This window comes from Natrix helvetica (genome assembly GCF_964273705.1).
Source record: "Natrix helvetica genome assembly, chromosome: W".
In the NCBI taxonomy this organism is placed as follows: Eukaryota; Metazoa; Chordata; class Lepidosauria; order Squamata; family Natricidae; genus Natrix; species Natrix helvetica.
In genome coordinates, this window is record NC_138555.1 from 62,697,272 (window position 1) to 62,717,804 (window position 20,533).

Sequence of the window (20,533 nt, forward strand, 5' to 3'; positions counted from 1 at the left end):
TTAACAAATAATTAGCTACATTAACAATAATGAAATGATAACCTTAACTAGTAAAAACAACTTGGATATAAATTGTAAATTGGGAGTTGGGAAAAAGATCTATAAATTTTATTAACAAATTTTTGTTTAGATCTTGTTATAAATGTATAATTTCTTTGGGGTCTGATGAAAGGAGATGTGATATAAATAGTAAATAATTTTTAATTACAAGTCTTTTAAAGTCTTTTCAGGCGCTCCGCTCCGCTGAGGAAACATCTCCGTTCCCAGCCGAGCTGGTGGAGCGCAGGCAGGCGTCGTTGCTTCGCCAGGGGCGGGGCAAGACTGTACTTCCGGTTTCAGCGCCGGAAGGGAGCGCGAGAGCCAGGTGGAGCGCTGAAAGGGAGCGCGCAAGCCAGGTGGAGCGCTGAAAGGGAGCGCGCAAGCCAGGTGGAGCGCTGAAAGGGAGCGCGCGCGATCCGGTGCGATCCAGCAGGAACCCACCACTGTTAAAGATACAATGATAACTTAGGCAAGGAATTTTGGTCACACGATTGAGTTAGAAAAGTGGCAACAGCTATGGGAAAGGAACTATAAATTAACCATGTCAACAGCTTACAAAGAAAACTTATACAAAATGTTTTAATAGATGGCACATGTCACCGGAAAAATTAGCAAAGATGTTTAAAGATAAATCAGCCAAATGTTGGAAGTGTCAACAAGCAATAGGTTCCTATTATCATATGTGATGGACAAGTACAGAAGCAAGGAAATATTGGACTAAGATAAGAATATGGTTAAAGAAAATGTTAGAACAAGAAATAGAATTTAGACCAGAGATATTTTTACTAGGTATTATCCCAGAGAAATTTAAGAAAGAGGATACCTATTTGATTATACATGTACCTACAGCAGCAAGAATTGTATTTGTTCAAAATTGGAAACTAAATAAGCTACCAACAGATGAAGAGATAATAAAAGATATTAGATTGTGCACAGATGAATAGATTGACAACGAAAATAAAGGATAAAGAGGAATCGGAGTACTTCAAGACATGGGGAAGATTTTAGGATTGGCTAGAGAAAGGAAACTAGAAAAGAAAGTAGGGAGAAGATATAGAACCCAGACGATGCACTGTTAAATGGAAAAAGAGGGGCAAGAAGGGGAAAACAGAAAAGAAAATAACAAATATATAAGTATATATACAAGAGCGAGACACAAAGGGGGGGGGGGATATAGTTAGGATAGATTAGCGAAGGTAAGGGAATAAGAAATGCTATTAAATTATATTTGGGTTTGCAGAAATACCATCCCAAGGAAAAATAAACATCTGACCTGAAAGAGACACCTACAATAATAGAAAAGAAAGGGAGAGAGGAGGAGAGAATGAAAGGAAGATCGGAAAAAGAAGAAAGAGGTAAGGAGAGGAGAGGAGGAGCCAACGGACATGCGATCTCAATGCTCTGAGATCGCTGCCGAAACTTTTATCGCTGGGTGGTCCAATCGGACCTAAACCGTCCTGTAGAGACGGCGAATGGGAAGAATACATCCTGCTGATCTCAGGGACACCGAAAAGTCCCTGATTGACCCAGGAGAAGTTCTTCTAGCTGGCGATAAAAGCACAGCCCCTAGGCTGATGAAGTTGGGACGGCTCCGAATGGAAGGAAACGGAAAGACAAAATGTTTACAGCTGGTGAGGAATTTTTACCATTTTAAAAGAGACTGCCTACAAAAATCTTAAAATTAATTAAAATCTGACAACAGAAGAAATAAGCAGCGAAATTAAGCTTTGAATGGTTTTGTTTGTTTGTTTGTTTATTTGGATTTATATGCCGCCCTTCTCCAAAAGGACTCAGGGCGGCGTACAACATTAAAAAAACACAAATCCCAAAAGTTAAAAAAAAAAATTAAATACACATCCAAAAAAACAAACCAAATTTAAAAGACAATACATTTAAAATAAGTTAAAATTAACAGGCCAGTCCGGCTTGCTGGAAAAGCCAACTTTTTAGGGCGCGTCGGAAGGACCTGAGGTCAGGGATTGTGCGAAGCTCCAGGGGCAGCTCATTCCAGAGGGAAGGCGCTCCCACAGAGAAGGCTCTCCCCCTGGGGGTCACCAGCCGACACTGTCTAGCCAAAGGCACCCTGAGGAGGCCAACTCTGTGGGATCGTACTGTACGGTGGGAGGCTACTGGTGGCAGTAGGTGGTCTTGCAGGTAACCTGGTCCTAAGCCATGGAGCGCTTTAAAGGTCATAATTAATACCTTGAATCGCACCCGGAAAACAACCGGCAACCAGTGCAGGCCGGCTAAAAGGGGTGTAACGTGGGAGCACCTAGGTACCCCCATGACAACCCGCGCAGCTGCATTCTGGACCAGCTGAAGCCTCCGGGTGCTCTTCAAGGGCAGCCCCATGTAGAGAGCATTGCAGTAGTCCAGGCGAGAAAGGACGAGGGCATGAGTGACTGTGCACAGAGCAGTGACTGTGCACAGAGCATCCCGATCCAGGAAGGGGCGCAACTGACGTACCAGGCGAACCTGGTAAAAGGCCCCCCTGGTCACGGCCGTCAGGTGTTCTTCTAAACTAAGCTGCGTATCCAGGAGGACTCCCAGATTGCGAGCCTTCTCTGAGGGGGCTAAAATTTCTCCCCCTATCGCCAAAGATGGGACAAGATGTACAAATCGGGATGACGGAAACCACACCCACTCAGTCTTGGAGGGATTGAACTTGAGCCTGTTCCTCCCCATCCAGATCTGCACAGCCTCCAGGCATTGGGACATCACGTCGAGGGCATCGTTTGGGTGGTTTGGGGTAGAGATGAAAAGTTGGGTATCATCAGCATATTGATGATACCGTACCCCAAAACCACGGATGATCTCACCCAGCGGTTTCATGTATATGTTGAACAGGAGGGGTGAGAGAACCGACCCCTGGGGCACCCCACAAGTTACGCACCTGGGGGTCGATCTCTGCCCTCCAGTCAACACAAACTGCGACCGATCTGACAGGTAGGAGGAGAACCACCATAAAACGGTGCCCCCCACTCCCAACCCCCCGAGTCGTCGCAATAGGATACCATGGTCGATGGTATCGAAAGCCGCTGAGAGGTCTAATAGGACCAGGACAGAGGAGCAACCCCCGTCCCGGGCCCGCCAGAGATCATCGACCAACACGACCAATGCCGTCTCCGTGCTCTACCCGGGCCTGAAACCCGACTGGAACGCATCCAGGTAGACAGCTTCATCCAGGTACTGGGGAAGCTGACGTGCTACCACACTCTCGACAACCTTTGCTACAAAGCGAAGGTTGGAGACCGGACGATAGTTGGCTAAAGAAGCTGGGTGCAGGGAAGGCTTCTTAAGGAGGGGCCTTACCACCGCCTCCTTCAAGGGGGTGGGAAAGAACCCCTCTCTCAATGAAGCGTTGGTAATCGCCTGGAGCCAGCCTCGTGTCACCTCCTGGGAAGCCGAAACTAACCAACAGGGACACGGGTCCAGCACACAAGTGGCAGCACTGAGTGTCCTCATAATCCTGTCCATGCCTTCGGGGGTCACAGGGTCAAACCCATCCCAGATTGTCTCCTCAAGATTCATCCCCGTCGGCTCGTCCGAATCTACCCAGTCAGAGTCCAAGCCTGTCCGGATCTGAGCGATTTTATCCTGCAGATACTGAACAAATTCTTCAGCCCTAGCCTGCAAGGGGTCTTCCCCAGTTCCTTGGTTAAGTAAGGAGCGGGTCACCCTAAACAGGGCGGCTGGGCAGTTATCTGCGGACGCGATAAGAGCGGAAAAATATTGCCGTTTTGCCGCTTCTATCGCCACTAAGTAGGATTTAATATGAATTCTTACTAGTGTTTGATCAGATTCGGACCGGCTGGCCCTCCAGCCACTCTCTAGGCGTCTTTTCCGGTGTTTCATCTCCCGGAGCTCCTCGGTAAACCAGGGAGGCGTCCGGGATCGACACCGGGTCAGAGGCCGCAAAGGCACAACGCGATCCAAGGCCCCAGCGGCCGCCCTATCCCAGGCTTCCACTAGGGCTTCGGTCGAGTTGTGAGCAAGGGATTAAGGAAAAGTCCCAAGCTCCATCAGGAACATTTCAGGGTCCATCGGGTGCCTGGGGCGGAACCATCTAGTTGGTTCCGCCTCCCTGTGGCGAGGGGTAGCGGTATGGAAGTCAAGCCTGATGAGGAAATGATCAGACCATGACAAGGGTTGAATAGAAATATCCCCTAAATCTAGATCATTCATCCACTGCCCAAAGACAAAAATCAGGTTGAGCGTGTGTCCCCCATTATGGGTGGGGTCTTGAATTAACTGAGTTAGGTCCATAGCTGTCATGGAAGCCATGAACTCCCGAGCTGACTCCGATGTCTCGCCAATGGAAGGCAGATTGAAATCCCCCAGGACCATGAGCCTTGGGAAATCAACCGCCAATCCAGCTAGCACATCCAGCAGCTCCGGCAGGGCCGATGAAACGTAGCAGGGAGATAGGTATGTAACAAAAAGGCCCACTTGAGCTCCAAGGCCCCACTTCACAAAGTGGGACTCACACCCACCTATCTGAGGCACAGTGACCTCCTGAGGTCTGAGACTTTCCCTAATAACCACCGCCACCCCCCCCCGCGCCCCTGCCCTGGGCTCTCAGCTGGTGAAACGCCCGGAAGCCTGGTGGGCATAGTTCGCTAAGGGGCACACCCCCCTCATGGCCCAACCAGGTCTCCATAATGCACGCCAGGTCCGCTCTACCCTCTTGTATGAGGTCGTAAATGAGGGGAGCCTTATGTACCACGGACCTGGCGTTAAGCGACACCAGCCGGAGACCAGTGTCCTGTAATCCGGAGCACCCGGGGGTGCGAGAAGGGCGATGAGGGTCGGAACACGCGATCGCTCTTAAACAGCAAACCCGCGTCCTCCGAACATCATTTGGCCCTCGGCCCCCACCATATCTGCCTCTCCCACAAACAGTAGAGATGGTGAACCCCCCAATGGAATGGCTTAGCGACTCCCCCGGAATCCCAACCCTTCCCAGCCCTCCCAACCCGCGCCCATTAGTTAGCTCTGGCCTGTGCCCTGGCAGACTCCCCCCCAAGCCTGTCTGAGCCATCCAAATCAAACCCCCTCTCCTCCCCTTAAAATTTGGTTTAAAAGCCCCTGTAAAAAAACCCTAAGAAATCTCTTCTTCGCATGCCACCTCTCGGGATCCCAAGATCCATCATTAAGGAAGCATCTTGATAGGTCAGAAGGCCATCCCCGGGAAAGGGGGAGTTCCTGGAGGGAATAAAGTTCTGTCGCAGTATAGCATAGAGGAGAGTGTGGTATCAACCAAATGGGATGACATCATGGGGAGATGGAACAAGGAGATGACATGTCCACGGGGGGGGGGGGGTGCAGCAGTGTTCAAGGGGGTAGCAGGAAGCTATGTCCATCACAAAAACAGTCGGTGTTGGGGACAATATGTAAGGGTAACGGACAGCTGTCCAAAATTGCAGCAGATGCTAGCTTGCGAGGTGGTGAAGCGGCCAGCGACAGCGGCAACGAGGACAGCGGCGGCATCGGTGGCTGCTCCAACTCCGACTCCAACAGCTAAGCTCCGCTCACGCCTGCCGCACTCACATCCATCGCCAGGGCCGCACTCCGTTGACCCTGTCCATAATATCACAGGAGGGGGGGGGCAAATGGCCAAATGGTACAGTACGGTGGCCCAGGCAACGGCGGCAACACTGGGGGGGGCACAATGAAGGACCCCCCCCACTCCAACCACGCCCACGCCAACTCCCGAAGCCATCTTCCGCTGGCGTTAGTATCCATGCCAGCTGCCTCAGCCCCTCCCCGCTGATCTAATTTATCATGTTCATAAGCAAGGAGGAGTGGGGGAGCAACCGGGATAACACCACGGCGTGGTGGGGCGACAGCTGTAGAGACCCCAGACCGGGCGTCCCACCGCCACCGCCGACCATACCCACGCCGGCTGCAGAGTCCCCAGGCCGGGCGTCCCGCCGCAGCTGCTGACCACACCCACGCCGGCAGCCGCTGACACTCTCCATTCTCCTTTCACCGCTAACCGCCCCATTTCACTCACAATGTTCCAGCTATAAGGCAGGACATCGCAGCTCAAGGGTATCCCCCGAGGTCCCCAGGAAGTTCTCATAGCTGGACCTGGAACCAACGATGGAATAGGGTACCCCTGCAAGCCCCAAGGTGGACAATCATCTCCCCGAAGCTCTCCTCAAACGCGACAGGACACCATCTTGGGCATGCGTAGTGAGTCAGTCAGTGTGCGTAGTTTTGGTCAGTGCGTTATCCTGTTCTTAAATGCTATTTTTATGGATGGAATTTATGCAAGGCTTTTAAAACGAATGGATTACGTTTTCTTCTTCTATCTTTTTTTATTATTATTTTTGCAACCTATGGACTAAAATTCTCCTTCTTCATTACTACATGTGTTTTCTTCTTTTTCTCCTCTATTTTACTCAAGAATTTGATTTTTATTTTTTTAACTTGGAATATAAAAAAGAAAAGAAAGAAGGAAACAGAGAATTCTAACAACAGAGGGAAAGTTAGTGCTGCTCGGAGGATGGAGGTTTGTGTATTGGGAACAAAGCACTTTCACTTTCCTCACTGAACAGTCTGGCTTGGCAATTCAAAGTCTCACAGTTTGTTTATAGAGAGTGATAAGAACCAAAGGACGAATTGTTTACACAGGTGTCCTTTTGAACTTTATCTCTAACCAGAGAAAGTGAAAAGAAGATTTTACTGTGAATGTATGTTTAATCTTGTAAAAATCCTTCAAGCCAGAGCAGCAGTATTTGTCAGCTGGAAATACTGGCACAACTTCAACAGCAGAAAAAAGCTTTAAGTTTGCAAAAGATAATGTTTGAAATTCAGAAATTATCAAACACATTTGAGAGGACAGAGAAGAAGTTGGAAAATCTAGAGCATCTAACAGTAAAATATGTTGAAGAAGTTGGAGATGTTTATCAAGTCAAAAAAGTGGTGGTTAAAATCCTAAAAACCGAAGAGAAAAATGACCACAAAGAAATCAAATCCGCTGATATCTTTTTTAAAAAAAGAATTTTATTGCTTTTTACAAATATTTATAGGAAGGGGTAGGTAGGTATACAAAATTTTGACAGCTACATCGTGCGAAAGGTAGAAATCCCCCCAAATCTCACAACTTTTACAGAAAAAAAAATAAAGATAAAAAGATAAACATTGGCAGCTTTTTGTTTTACGTTATATCAACAATATATTCAATCATCTTATATGTCACTTCCAACAATTACATTATAACAACAATTGCAATAATATTTCAAACTTATTTTTGTGACCTGAGTGTTCTCGATGTTGCTTCCTCCCCCCCTGTCCTCTGGCAGAGCCATGGCCCCTCCCTCCTTCATATCTTGTGTACTGTCCCCTGTTCCATCTAGAAAGGCAATGTGTTTTTTAATGAAGGGCTCTGCCTCCACAACTGTGTTGATTCTCATTCTATTGCCCTCCCAAAAGATCAACCTTCCTTCTGGCAATAGCCATCTAAACCAAACTCCTTTATCATATAATTTCTTTGATAAAGAGGAATATAATATCCAAGCTGGCAGGAATAGCCAACACTCCAGAAGATAGGCTTAAGATACAGAAGGATCTTGACAAACTTGAACATTGGGCACTATCTAATAAAATGAAATTCAATGGTGAAAAGAGTAAGGTTCTACATTTAGGCAACAAAAACGGAATGCACAGGTACAGTATAGGTGATACCTTACTCAGTAGTAGTAACTGTGAAAGGGATCTTGGAGTCCTACTGGACAACCATTTAAATATGAGCCAGCAGTGTGCAGCAGCTGCCAAAAAAGCCAACACAGTTCTAGGCTGCATCAACAGAGGGATAGAATCAAGATCACATGAAGTGTTAATACCACTTTATAATGCCTTGGTAAGGCCACACTTGGAATACTGCATTCAGTTCTGGTCGCCACGATGTAAAAAAGATGTGGAGACTCTAGAAAGAGTGCAGAGAAGAGCAACAAAGATGATTAGGGGACTGGAGACTAAAACATATGAAGAACGGTTGCAGGAACTGGGTATGTTTAGCTTAAGAGAAAGAAGGACTAGGGGAGACATGATAGCATTATTCCAATATCTCAGAGGTTGCCACAAAGAAGAGGGAGTCAAACTATTCTCCAAAGCACCTGAGGGTAGAACAAGAAGCAATGGGTGGAAACTAATCAAGGAGAGAAGCAACTTAGAACTGAGGAGAAATTTCCTGACAGTGAGAACAATTAATCAGTGGAACAGATTGCCTCCAGAAGTTGTGAATGCCCCAACACTGGAAGTCTTTAAGAAGATGTTGGATAGCTATTTGTCTGAAACGGTATAGGGTTTCCTGCCTAGGCAGGGGGTTGGACTAGAAGACCTCCAAGGTCCCTTCCAACTCTACTATTGTATTATTGTATTATTTCTTCCTCTTATCTCTTACTTTCTTCGGAATTTGTTTAAGAATGGCTATTTCTTTGTCTTTATATTTTAATGGTCCCCCCTCTGAGCTACTAAGACCTCATCTCTGGTAGTCTTTCTAAGAAATTTAACATGTACTTCCCTTGGAACATTGTGTGTTCTAGCATATGCTGAATTGATCCTATAAATCAAATCAATATCCCACCATAGCTGTTGTTTGTCTCTTTTAATGTATTCTGATAAAATTGTGAAATCTAAGAAAAAAGACATTCTTTCAAATTCCACCTTTATCATATGATTTTCAAATTCTCTATTCCCCTTCTGGACTGTCTTAACCTCCTCCCTCAACCCAGTCATGTCTTCCTCCAACACACCTATTCTCTGTTTGTTTTGTGTTGCTTGTTGTTGCGTTTCTCTGAGCTGTTCATTTAAATCTGCCAATTGTTTTTTCAGTTCGTCCTGTCCCTTCAAAATAGTTTGAAACATTTGGGCAACAGATAAGTCCTTTGAACTCTCTTCAGTTGTTTTAGGTTGTAGAAATGAAGCCATTTGTGTCTGTTGTGTAATCGGACTAGACATAGAAGATGTCGGGGCCGAAGATGCCTTACCAGGCAGTGGCTTTTTAGGTCCCATAGTAAGTTCAGAGATAGCTATAAGTCTTATGCAAAAGAAATGGCATCTGTGGAATACACAGCTGGGAGAGATCGTGGAGGCAAACAAGCCAGAAGTGAAAGTTAATCCTCCTGTACAGCTGCAAGCCAGAGGATAAGAGTCAAATCCAAATCCAAGGGGACCACATACGAAGAGAGGTTCCAGGAGATCTCCGGGGTGTAGAATAATATAAAGCCAGAAATTCTTTCAAAGGGGAAACTTCATTCGTAAAAGCAAAGAAGAAGGAGGAAGTTGGCCATCTTGGCTCCACCTTCACAGGGGACCAGGGAGCAACATGTCCAAAGTTTTCATAAGGTAGTTTATAAAAAACAACTCAGCAGTCATCCCTTGCAATTGTAGCAAAAATCATTCTCCCATTGTTAGAGGAAGTGAAAGTTAGCTTTTAACTCTCTCTCTCTCCTCCAAGGGAGAGAGATATTCCAAGTGCCGCTTTTTCCGAGGGTGTGTGTGGAAAATCCCCCCCTCCAATCTTAACACTTCAAAAGATTGAATCCACAATTTGGAGAAGCTGCTGTTCATCAGTTAGATAGATTTACAGGAGATTGAGGGAAACCTCTCACCTCACCGCTCTTCAGCTGTAAAGTCTAATTGATTCTTTCCTTCCAGAATCTGATCGGCGAAGGCGCACAGCGACAGCGGAAAACGCCGCCATGCACCCCCCCATGCTCCCCGGCTCCTGGGGCGAGACTGGAAACCCCCTTGCAGCTGCTGCCGATCCAAGGGGTCCCAACAAGCCGCCCTGCGGCAGGGAGCCCCTCCAAGGCCCCCTGTGCTCCTAAAAGGAGCCCACCGAAGAGACGAGCGGCGGACTCAAATCCGCTGATATCTATGGTGATTGGTTTGTGTCTTGAAACGGAAAGAGTGGAATACGGAAAGAGGAATTAAATGGAGGGGAACTCTATCCGAGATGGCAAGATACAGAAGAAGAAAAAACAAAAGAATTTATGGATTTAAAGAGAGAAATTTTATTAGCAACATCATTGATAACACCACTGACAATTAAAGAAAAGCTGATCAAGGAAACAGAAGAAGGGCATTGAAATTACATGAGAGACTCAATAAGCAATGAGTTGCAAAGAGGAGTCCATACAAATTTGATTAAGGAGATGATTAGAGGACTGATACCACAAATGGCAGAAGACATGAGATTGTTTTGCTACTGGAAAGATACAGGTTGATAGATGAAAGTGTATAATCTAAAACTAGTTAAATTAAGTGAAATTTAGTGACAATAGATATGGTTAAATAAATAACTGATAATGCTAATAATGTATACATATGTATTGGTATGACAAGTAGTAATTGGATATGAATATTGAATGGTACCTATGAAAGGAAGATTAGAAATTATTTGGTTATACAGTATATAAAGGTTAATTAAGAAAATTAAGTTGAATTTAGCTAAGTTTTGATTATTGGGGGTGGGGGGAAATGCTATGATAATGGATAGAGTTAAATGAAGGAGGGATAATGATAACAATGTATATATATATGTATGGGTACAACATAAGGAAATTGGATGTAAATTGTTTAGTCAGAATAGGCCATAAGGATATAGTGTTATTGGAGGATATTAGAAATAACAAATGAAATGCCAGTATGTGGTCAGGTTTTAAATCTTGGTACATTTTATGATGAAGGACGCTTAAACAATTATAGTCAAATAAAAATGGAGGTATGATGATGGTAATATGTATAAAAATATCTGATTTAAAATACTTGAGTTAATACGAATTTTGTGACGACAGTGGAAGAGACGCACGAAAGCTTTTTGTAACCAACAGATACACTTTCTACAGTATGTAAAGAAGGAGGATTCTTTGTGTTGTGTTTGTTTTGAAATTTTAAAATAAAAAAACTTTTTAATAAAAAAAGAAAGAGGTAAGGAGAGGAGGATGGAAGGGAGAGGAAGAGAAGGAGAGAGGGTAGGGAAGGGAAGACAAAGAGTAGGAGTAGGAGAAAGGGAAGGGAAGAAGGAAGGGGAAGGAGAGGAGGAAAGAAGAAAGTAGAGAAGGGAGGGAGGGAGAAAAGAAAGGGAAAATAAGGTGGTGTTACAACAGGAGGAAGGGATGGTAAACAAAGCAACCCAAACTGTATATTATAAGTTATTAAATGAAATAATAAATGTATAAGAATGATAAATTTAAAGAAGAATAATCATTAGTTACCTGCGGGATCGCATCTCACCTCATACATCCCTGCGACCAATTCGCTCCCACAGGGAGGGACTCCTCCGGGTGCCGTCCACTAAGCAGTGTCAACAGGCGGCGCCCAGGAGTAGAGCCTTCTCTGTGATGGGCCCAACCCTCTGGAATGACCTCCCCCCCGATATTAGAACTACTACCGACCTCCGCTCCTTCCGACAGAAACTTAAGACCCACCTGTTCCAATTCGCTGGCCTAGCTGATTTATAGTCCCACTTTCAACCTCCTGGCAAACATCTTATTTTGGGTAGTTTTTAAGGGTAATTTTTAATTTTATTCGAATTTTAATTTATTATTGTACAGTGCATATCCTACCTCCTCCGTCTATCTATGTATCTATGTATATCTATATTTTTGTATCCACATTGTTTTTAATATGACTGTACACCGCCCCGAGTCCTGTTTAGGAAAGGGTGCGGTCTATAAATTAAATTATTATTATTATTATTATTATTATTATTATTATTATTATTATTATTATTATTATTATTATTATTATTATTATTATTATTATGTGAATGTATACTTAAAATGGTAGGTAAGAGAATAAAAAAAAATCGGATTAAAAAAAAAGCAGTGGCAGAAATCAAAAGCAGCTGCTTTCTCAGGCAGGCTTGTCAAAGGGGTTGGTGCCACCATGGTTGATCCAGCCAGGGGAACGTGTCCCTGAAGGGCAGGGTGTGCTCTGCTGCTGCCGCTGCTGCCAGGCACATCCACGCAGGAGAACTCGCAAGTGCAGTGCAGTTCCGGGACGGTGGCATATTCCTTCTTTTGGCGGCAGGAGAAGGAAGAAAGTGCTTCGGAAAAGTGTCCCAGGGCTGCTGCACATGTGCACCGCCTGTTATTCTGGAGCACTTTCTTCCTTCTCCCACTGTCGAAAGAAAGAACATCCTGCTGTCTGTTGGTGCCACTGTGGTTGATCAGGCCTGGGGAACGGGTTTCCGAAGGGCAGGGTGTGCATCCACGCAGGATAAAAAGGAGGAAAAAAAGAAAAAAGGGCGGTGACAAAAACGGAAAGCCCTAGAAGACTTTTATTCCCAAAATTTGGACTTGGAAACATCAAAAATAATAAAAGAACTTGGGGGGAAATTTCCTTTCTTTCTTTTGCTACCTTTTTCTATTTTTTATGGAATAAATATCGATTTTGACAGCTTTTGACAGCTAGGACACATTGCCTACAGTGAAGAGGGAGACATCTAGTGATGAGAAGAGGATACTACAAGACCTACAGAAATTGACAGGAGGAGGGATTTGACTTCCGGTTTCATCTGCCGCTTGTCTTCTCAGTGGGCTCCGTTCAGGAGCACAGGGGGCCTTGGAGGGGTCCCCTGCCGTAGGGCGGCTTGTTGGAACACCCCAGACGCGGCGGCAGCCGGTGGGGGGTTTTCCAGCTTCGCCCCAGGAGCCGGGGAGCAGAAGGGGGGGCATGCTTGCCCCTTCGCCAAATGGGTTCCAGGAGGAATAAGTTAATCAAAGGAAGTGTGGCTGAAATGTTGGTCGTGGAGGATCCTTCCTAATCTCTTCAACTATCGGTAACGGATAAGCAGCAGATTATCGTAAATTCCTGTTCAATCTACTTAAAACCGAAGATTAGAGGGGGAATTTTTTTTTCTTAACCCCCCCCTTGGACAAAGTAGCAGTTAAACTCTCTCTCTCTACATTGGAATGGAGAGAGAACAAAGGCTGACTTGCCACTTGAATTAACTATGCGAGAAAGACTGAAATCACAGTTGCAAGAGTGCTTGCTGAGCTGTTTTTAAAAATCAAAACTTTTGCTCTTCTCCCTGCGAAAAGGAGGAGTCAAGATGGCTCCCCTCCGTTCTCGTTTTTGTACTTATAAATGAAGTCTGCCTTTTGAAACCACCTTGGGGGAAAACTTGATAATTTCTGGCATCTTTTAATACCTCCCTTGAGGGTGCTCTGGATCTCTTCTGCTACGTGGACTTTCTGGATTTTGATTATTTGGTTTCTCTCTTTCTGGTGTACCTCTGTGTCTTGGAACAGTGAAGGAGAATTACTTTCGGATTCGCCTGCTACCTTGGACCAGCCCGGCTGCGCGCTCCAGTGATGCCATTTTCTTTGTAAAAGATTTACCATCTCTGAACTTAGACAATGGGACCTAAGAAACCACTAACGGGCAAGTCACTATCGGCTCCTGCCTCAGCGACTTCCAGTCCAAGTACCCAGCAGCCGAAAATTACTTCATTGCTACAAAAAGAAGTGGCTGGAGAGAGCTCAAAAGAATTATCTGTCAACCAAATGTTTCAGGAAATTATGAGAGGTCAAAACGAACTGAGGAAGGAAGTGGCAGATCTCAAAGACGAACTCAGAGGGGTACAACATAACATAACAGAAAATAGACAAAGAATTGTGGTGCTGGAGGAGGGGGCAGCTGGGATGGGGGAAAAGGTTAAGGAGGTCCGAAAGGGAAATTTAGAACTGGAAAATTTTATGGCCAAAATAGAATTTGAAATAATGTCTTTTTTTCTCAGGTTCCAGAACCTACCAGAGACAGAAAATGAAGATCTTAAAGATATTATGAGCACAATTTTAGCAGAATTAATTCAGCATATGCCAGAACCCATAATGTTCCAAGAGAGGTACATGTTAAATTTCTCAGGAGGACCACGAGAGATGAGGTGCTAGGGGCCCAAAGGGAGGGACCTTTAAAATACCAAGATAAAGAAATTACCATTCTAAAGCAAATTCCGAAAAAGATAAGAGAAAAAAGGAAGAAGTATTCTTCCTTATCAAAGAAACTATACAATAGAGGAATTTGGTTTAGATGGTTATTGCCAGAAGGAATGTTGATTTTCTGGGAGGGAAGCCGAATTAGAATTAAGACAGTGGATGAGGCCGAAGCCTTTATTAAAAAATATTTTTCTCTCCCAGAGGACGAAGATAAGTTTAAGTTTATTAGATTTATAGACCGCCCCCTCTCCCCAAAGGGACTCAGGGAGGAGGTGGGGATAGTGGAGGTGGGGATAAAGGCAGCAATGTACAAGACATGGGGAAGGGGAGGGGGCTATGGCTCCACCTGGGACAGGGAGGAGGGAGCAATATCGAAAAGGCTCAGGTCGCAAAAATAAATATATCTGAAATATTATTGTAATTGTTGATATACTAGAAAGTGACAAAGAAAGAGATGATAGAACACATGGTTGATATAAAGTAAGAATTCTGTTTATGCTTATCTTTTATATGTTATTTTTAAAATTGTAGAAGCGTGAGATTTGGAGGGATTTCTACTACTAACATGGGAGCTACCAAAATTTTCTATGTATCCTTTTACCTTTCCCCCATAAATGTTTTAAAACCAATAAAAAAATTTACAACAACAAAAAAAGAAATTGACAGGAGGAAATACATCTGTAACTTGACCTTGAATGTATCAAAAAAAGATATTTTGAAGCTGTGAGAACTAACAAGGAGGATTTGTTTTTGCAACAGTGTTGTGGATTGGACTTACTGTTTTGGTGGAAGACAAAAAGCAAATAAAAAGTGGAAATGGACTTAGAAATTGGAAAAAAGAAAAGGGAAAAATAACTTTAAGCCGTAAGTGATATAATACAGAAAGTTTAAATTTTTTTGTTAAATTAATTAAACAGACAATATGGAATTTTGGATGTATAATGAAATACTTGATATGTTAAAAGATGCACGTGAAACGCTAAATGGGAAAAAAATGGAAACTCAGAGGGAACACTTAGAACAAGAAGAAGGAGAAAAGGAGAAAGAAAAGGGACTGTATGAACAACAGGAAGATATTATAGAAGAAAAAGAGATTGAAAAAGAAAAATACTTAGATGATTATACTGGGATTTACAGTTCTATACACAAAGGAGACAAGGGGGAAGTGGCCCCAAAAAAGGAAAATAGCAAAGGTGGGATTAATGGGGGGAGGGAAAGGAGGGAGGACTGGGGAGAGATACTAAAACAACAAAATTAAAAAGGAGAAAAAAGATTGGAAAGGAAAAATACAGGAATTTTAAGATCAAGAAAAAGAAAAAGCTAGGCAAATGGGTGGAGAGAAGAGAATATAAGAGAAATGAAGTTCCTGAGAGACTAAGAGAAAATGGTTAAAAGGAGGAAAGAAAGAAAAGGATTTACTAATAGAATAGAATGAAATTTAGTAAATATAGTCAGCGGTATATATTCAATACAATGTGAGGGATAGAGATTAAAATTATTACTTGTGGATAACTAATTAAATGAAATGTTTACTACATAAAATTAAACCTGAGTATATATGTTATTGAATAGTTAAACAGAATAATAGATGGAAATGATATGTTAAATTTGATTAATTTTGAGAGGCAAATAATGTTATTGTCTAATATTAAGAAGAAATTAAAATCAAGAGGGAGAATATTGAATAAAAATAAGATGACTGAAATGTAAAATGGAAATATGATGTAAAATATACTATGCAGAATAGAAGATGTAAAAGGGGGAAAACCAGGACAACACTTTGTTTATAAAAGAAGTTAAAATATGTAACAAAAATTTAAAAACTTTGGGGGGGGGGGGGGAAACATCTTCAAGGAAAAACAAAGAAAGTCCAGTTGCTTCTTGAAAAAGCACCTTTGGGATAACTATGACCTGGATGACTGAAAATCTCCATAAATGTTCAATCTATTGGTTTGACCATCCGCAACAGTCCCAGATTCTCATGTGGCCCCTGTGGAAAATTAATAGCCCACCCCTGGTGTAAGTAAAGATATCCAGAAGACAGTGAGCTTCATTCACTTAGAAACTATGCTAAGATAGTCAATAGAAGAATAAATGTGGAATGTTATTTTTCTTTTGAATCGCTCAATAGGTCATGTACTATCCTGAACTTGTGTCCAAGACTAAGACCAACATAACCTTTTATTGTGAATTAGGATGTTCAGCCATCCTTAAGAATATCCATCTCAACATGCAGAAGAACCTCAAGGACCATTTTAACTTTGTCAGATTCTGGAAAGATTAATTAGGCATACATGACTGTATTGACATTTCTTCAAGTAGGTATGTGATACAAGAGCTTGAAAGTGCATTCATGCTGCTCAGGGTCTTGGCAAGCTTGTTCTATGGTATCAGTAATATATTTCTTGCTTCTGATATCCTTAGAAATATGGGCATAGTTTCCCTTCCTATTTAAACATGTAAAAATATACTGTAGTGAGCCCTATATTAATTAGAGAGGATCACACAAAGAAAAATGGCAAATCCAATACAGGTAGTCCTCGACTTATGACTGTAATGGAGCCCTCCCATCATGGTTGCAAGTGATGATGGTCATAAAACAGACCAGTGAAATAACTGACCCAATTTTACCACTTTTCTGTGGTGGTCATTAAGTGAGCTTATCAGTCATTAAGTGAACTAATGGTTTATAATGGGCGCAGTTTTGCTGGAAACCAGAAGTCAATGTTGATATTTGAGAAAACCATTGTAAAATGCAATCATGTGACTGCAGGATACTGCAAATGGCTGTAAATGTTTTTGTTGTGCACAGGTACAGTATAGGTAGTACCTTGCTCAACAGTAGTAACTGTGAAAGGGATCTTGGAGTCCTAGTGGACAACCATTTAAATATGAGCCAGCCGTGTGCAGCAGCTGCCAAAAAGGCCAACACAGTTCTAGGCTGCATCAACAGAGGGATAGAATCAAGATCACGTGAAGGGTTAATACCATTTTATAATGCCTTGGTAAGGCCACACTTGGAATACTGCATTCAGTTCTGGTCGCCACGATGTAGAAAAGACGTGGAGACTCTAGAAAGAGTGCAGAGAAGAGCAACAAAGATGATTAGGGGACTGGAGGCTAAAACATATGAAGAACGGTTGCAGGAACTGGGTATATCTAGTTTAATAGAAAGAAGGACTAGGGGAGACATGATAGCAGTCTTCCAATATCTCAGGGGTTGCCACAAAGAAGAGGGAGTCAAACTATTTTCCAAGGCACCTGAGGGTAGAACAAGAAGCAATGGGTGGAAACTAATCAAGGAGAGAAGCAACTTAGAACTGAGGAGAAACTTCCTGACAGTTAGAACAATTAATCAGTGGACCAGCTTGCCTCCAGAAGTTGTGAATGCCCCAACACTGGAAGTCTTTAAGAAGATGTTGGATAGCCATTTGTCTGAAACGGTATAGGGTTTCCTGCCTAGGCAGGGGGTTGGACTAGAAGACCTCCAAGGTCCCTTCCAACTCTGCTATTGTATTATTAAATGCAGACATGTTGCTAAGCCCCCCAAATTTCATCATGTGACTGTGGGGGAGGGGACTATCAAAACTTCGATCCAGGTTCTAAGTTGCCCCAAGATAGCTTCACCATAACTTTGAACAGTTGTTAAGAGACCAGTCATAAGTGGAGGACTCCCTATCACCAGTCAGACCAGCTAAGCTCTTGTCAAAATGTACACTCCTGTACTTTGCTGCTTTAAAGACCCTCCCAGTTCTAGCTCCCTCCCTTCCATTTGCCTTTTCCTTCTACTTTTACTTACAGACACACTTCGGTACTCGGTCGCTCCATTTAGGGGTGCCCGTATCCCGGTTGTAGCAGGTGAGTGTGTTGCTCCCTTCCACTACATAGCCTTCATGACAGAAGTACTGGACGTGAGAGCCGATGGAGAAATGTCGGTCTGAGATGCTCCGTTTGCCATTGCTAATCTCTCCAGGATCAGCACAATTTATAACTTGGAGAAAGAAAAGGTGTAGTAAAGTATGAGAAGAGGCCTCTGTATTTCCCAATTCAGGTATCATATCTGACTATGTGGGTATTTTAGAGTGTCATTCTACTCTGGGAATGTATCAACTTCCTTCTAAAGTGACACAAAGACTCTAGAACTGCAAATGATGGACAAAAAGCTCTCCTATTAGAAAGTCTAAAATAGTGCATCAAAGTTTTCAATGGTCCACGGTGACATTTATTCATTTATTTTAGTTATAAATAAATGTATATACTCACTCAAATTGCATATAGGTGATTCTGGGCAGCTTACAAAATTTAAGAAACCCACCCTACAATAAAACCCATTAAAAGAAAAACCTCCACCCCACTTCTCATGGCAGCAACCCAGGATACATTATGCTTTTTATGTCCAAAATGTTCTTCTTTCAACAGAATTGTCTCTATTCCCCACCCCCCCACACACACAATAAGCTCGACATAGCTGGCCAACACAAAAAGTGAGAACCACACAGATTCAAGAAAGGCATTTTTAATGCTAGTTGGTTTAATGCTAATTAAGATAACATAATCTTGAAAAATGTAAAAGTAAGCTTCCAGTCAAAGTGAATGTTCTTCTGAATGTTCTCTTCCCCACAGCTCCCACCTCTGAGTTGTGTGTCTCTTCCCACGTTCACTAAACTCCTCCCCCTTTTGCACCTGCCTCCCATTGTCTTTCATACCTCCTTCTTCATGCTTAGATAAGTCTTAATGTGGAGTATCCTTACCATCTATTTTAGCATCAGAAAGACTTACTCTTCTGACAAGTAGGTGGGCTGTTGCTCCATGATAGATCCCACTGGCAGGTGAGAATGTCGGAGCCCACAATGTCATAGCCTGGCTCACATTGGTAGGTTACGACTGTGCCACGGATAACAGCGGTATGAGAAGCTGTGCACCAACCAAACTCCACCTCTGGCAGCTTGGGGCAAGTGTCATTTTGTGGAACCTCTGTGATGAGGGGAGGGGAGGAGAGAGGAGAGGAGAGGAGAGAATATTTGTAGTTTGGGGTTGAACTGTGGGGCCTTTTGTTACTCTCTGAACTTGGCTGTTTTCTTGCAGGCATTTCATTACCAAACTAAGTAACATCATCAGTGTACTGCCCTACCTCCTCACCAAATTTCACTTCTGTTTTCTCACTTTTCTACTTCATGTCAGGAGTTCATCTCTACAAGCAACTCATACAATCATATTGCTAGAAAGGAGCAACAGAGTTGCATGATTACAAGAATACTATAACACATACTCTGTATTTAAACTTTATACTGTCCTCCAGACTGGCATTTAAGCAAAATGTCTGTCTCTTTTCTTCTTCAATCTACTGCTGCTAAAATTACAACTGGGCAAAAATATCAGTGATTTTATTCAGCTGCATTTGAGCTCTTTTCTTTTCCCTCTTCTGTTTCTCATCTGAAACAAATGCATCATATAACATTTCCCTCCGCTCTCAGCCTGAGCAGCTTCTGGAAGCCTTTTTGAGGCTTAACTTCTTAAAACCATCTTCACAGGATGAGTCAGCAGGCATCAATTTACACCAACTACTTTCTATCTTTCTATCTCACTCTCTCCCAGTTTACCCCAAGCATATCATAGCCTTTTCTCATACCCTTATAGTGCAATAGGAACCCCTGGCTGAGACCAAAAAGGGGGTCACCAGGGTCTGACTGGAACTGCAGGGTGACTGCTGGGCCTGAAGAGTAAATGCTGAACCGAGGATGGGGACCCAGGTACTGGCCGAGGATCCGGGCGGTTAAGTCTCCTCCATCAAAAACAGTCAACACATCAGATTTGCGGATGTTGAGGCTAGCAGGGGAATTGGGGAGAAGGAGAAGACAAAGAGAAAGGACTGTTGAAAGAGGAAAAGGAAAGTGAAGGAGTCCACAGCCAATTTCTGTTATTTCATGCATCCAAACTGAAGGGCAAGTGAATGCAGACACACACACATGGACGGGAAGACAAGCATGGATTTTTCTTCAACTAGTAAGTAAAATTGGAATCTCTAAGTGAAAGAAAGTATTAATATAGATGTCAAGTTGAGTCCACTCCAAGATGATTCTGAATTAGTGCTTTGGATCCAGAGGGATCCCCAGAAGGGTGACAGATGTAAATAATGTTAAAAGGGTAGGTGCAATTGGCTTGTCGAGGCCCACCCCCTTCCCCACTTTTCTTACATGGATGTGATATACTTTAAAAAGAAGTGATTTCAATTGACTGACATGGCCTCCATTCTGAAACTGTGGTGGAATGTATATCTGTAGTTATGCAGTAGTTGCTTTAGTCTGGAAGACTCTGTCTGTAGGTGAACAACAATGAAGAAACTACTTGGAAGTAATTCCGTGTGTTGTTCTTTACACATACACAGACATTCACCATCTTGGATGCCTGCTATTTTGACCCCACATATGCAGCTTTCTTTTCAGGCTTCAAGATTCCCTACTTCAATTGCTGTATTAACTTTAATGAGTGGATTTCTTAAAGCAGCAGCATCTTTTTTCTAGGCATAGTCTTTATTAAGG

At 43.2% G+C, this 20,533-nt stretch overlaps 1 protein-coding gene across 1 annotated transcript in view; it reads right to left on the minus strand.

Moving 5' to 3' along the window:
• Nucleotides 1–20,533, minus strand: part of LOC309400574 (seizure protein 6 homolog) — a gene marked incomplete at its 5' end in the record, with an annotated part of 167,997 nt that overhangs the window by 59,857 nt on the left and 87,607 nt on the right. Inside the window, 3 exons of the mRNA XM_081969139.1 lie at nt 17,794–17,985; nt 18,774–18,968; nt 19,624–19,820. Coding sequence (XP_081825265.1) covers nt 17,794–17,985; nt 18,774–18,968; nt 19,624–19,820 — 584 coding nt within the window. The remainder of the gene's footprint in view (nt 1–17,793; nt 17,986–18,773; nt 18,969–19,623; nt 19,821–20,533) is intronic.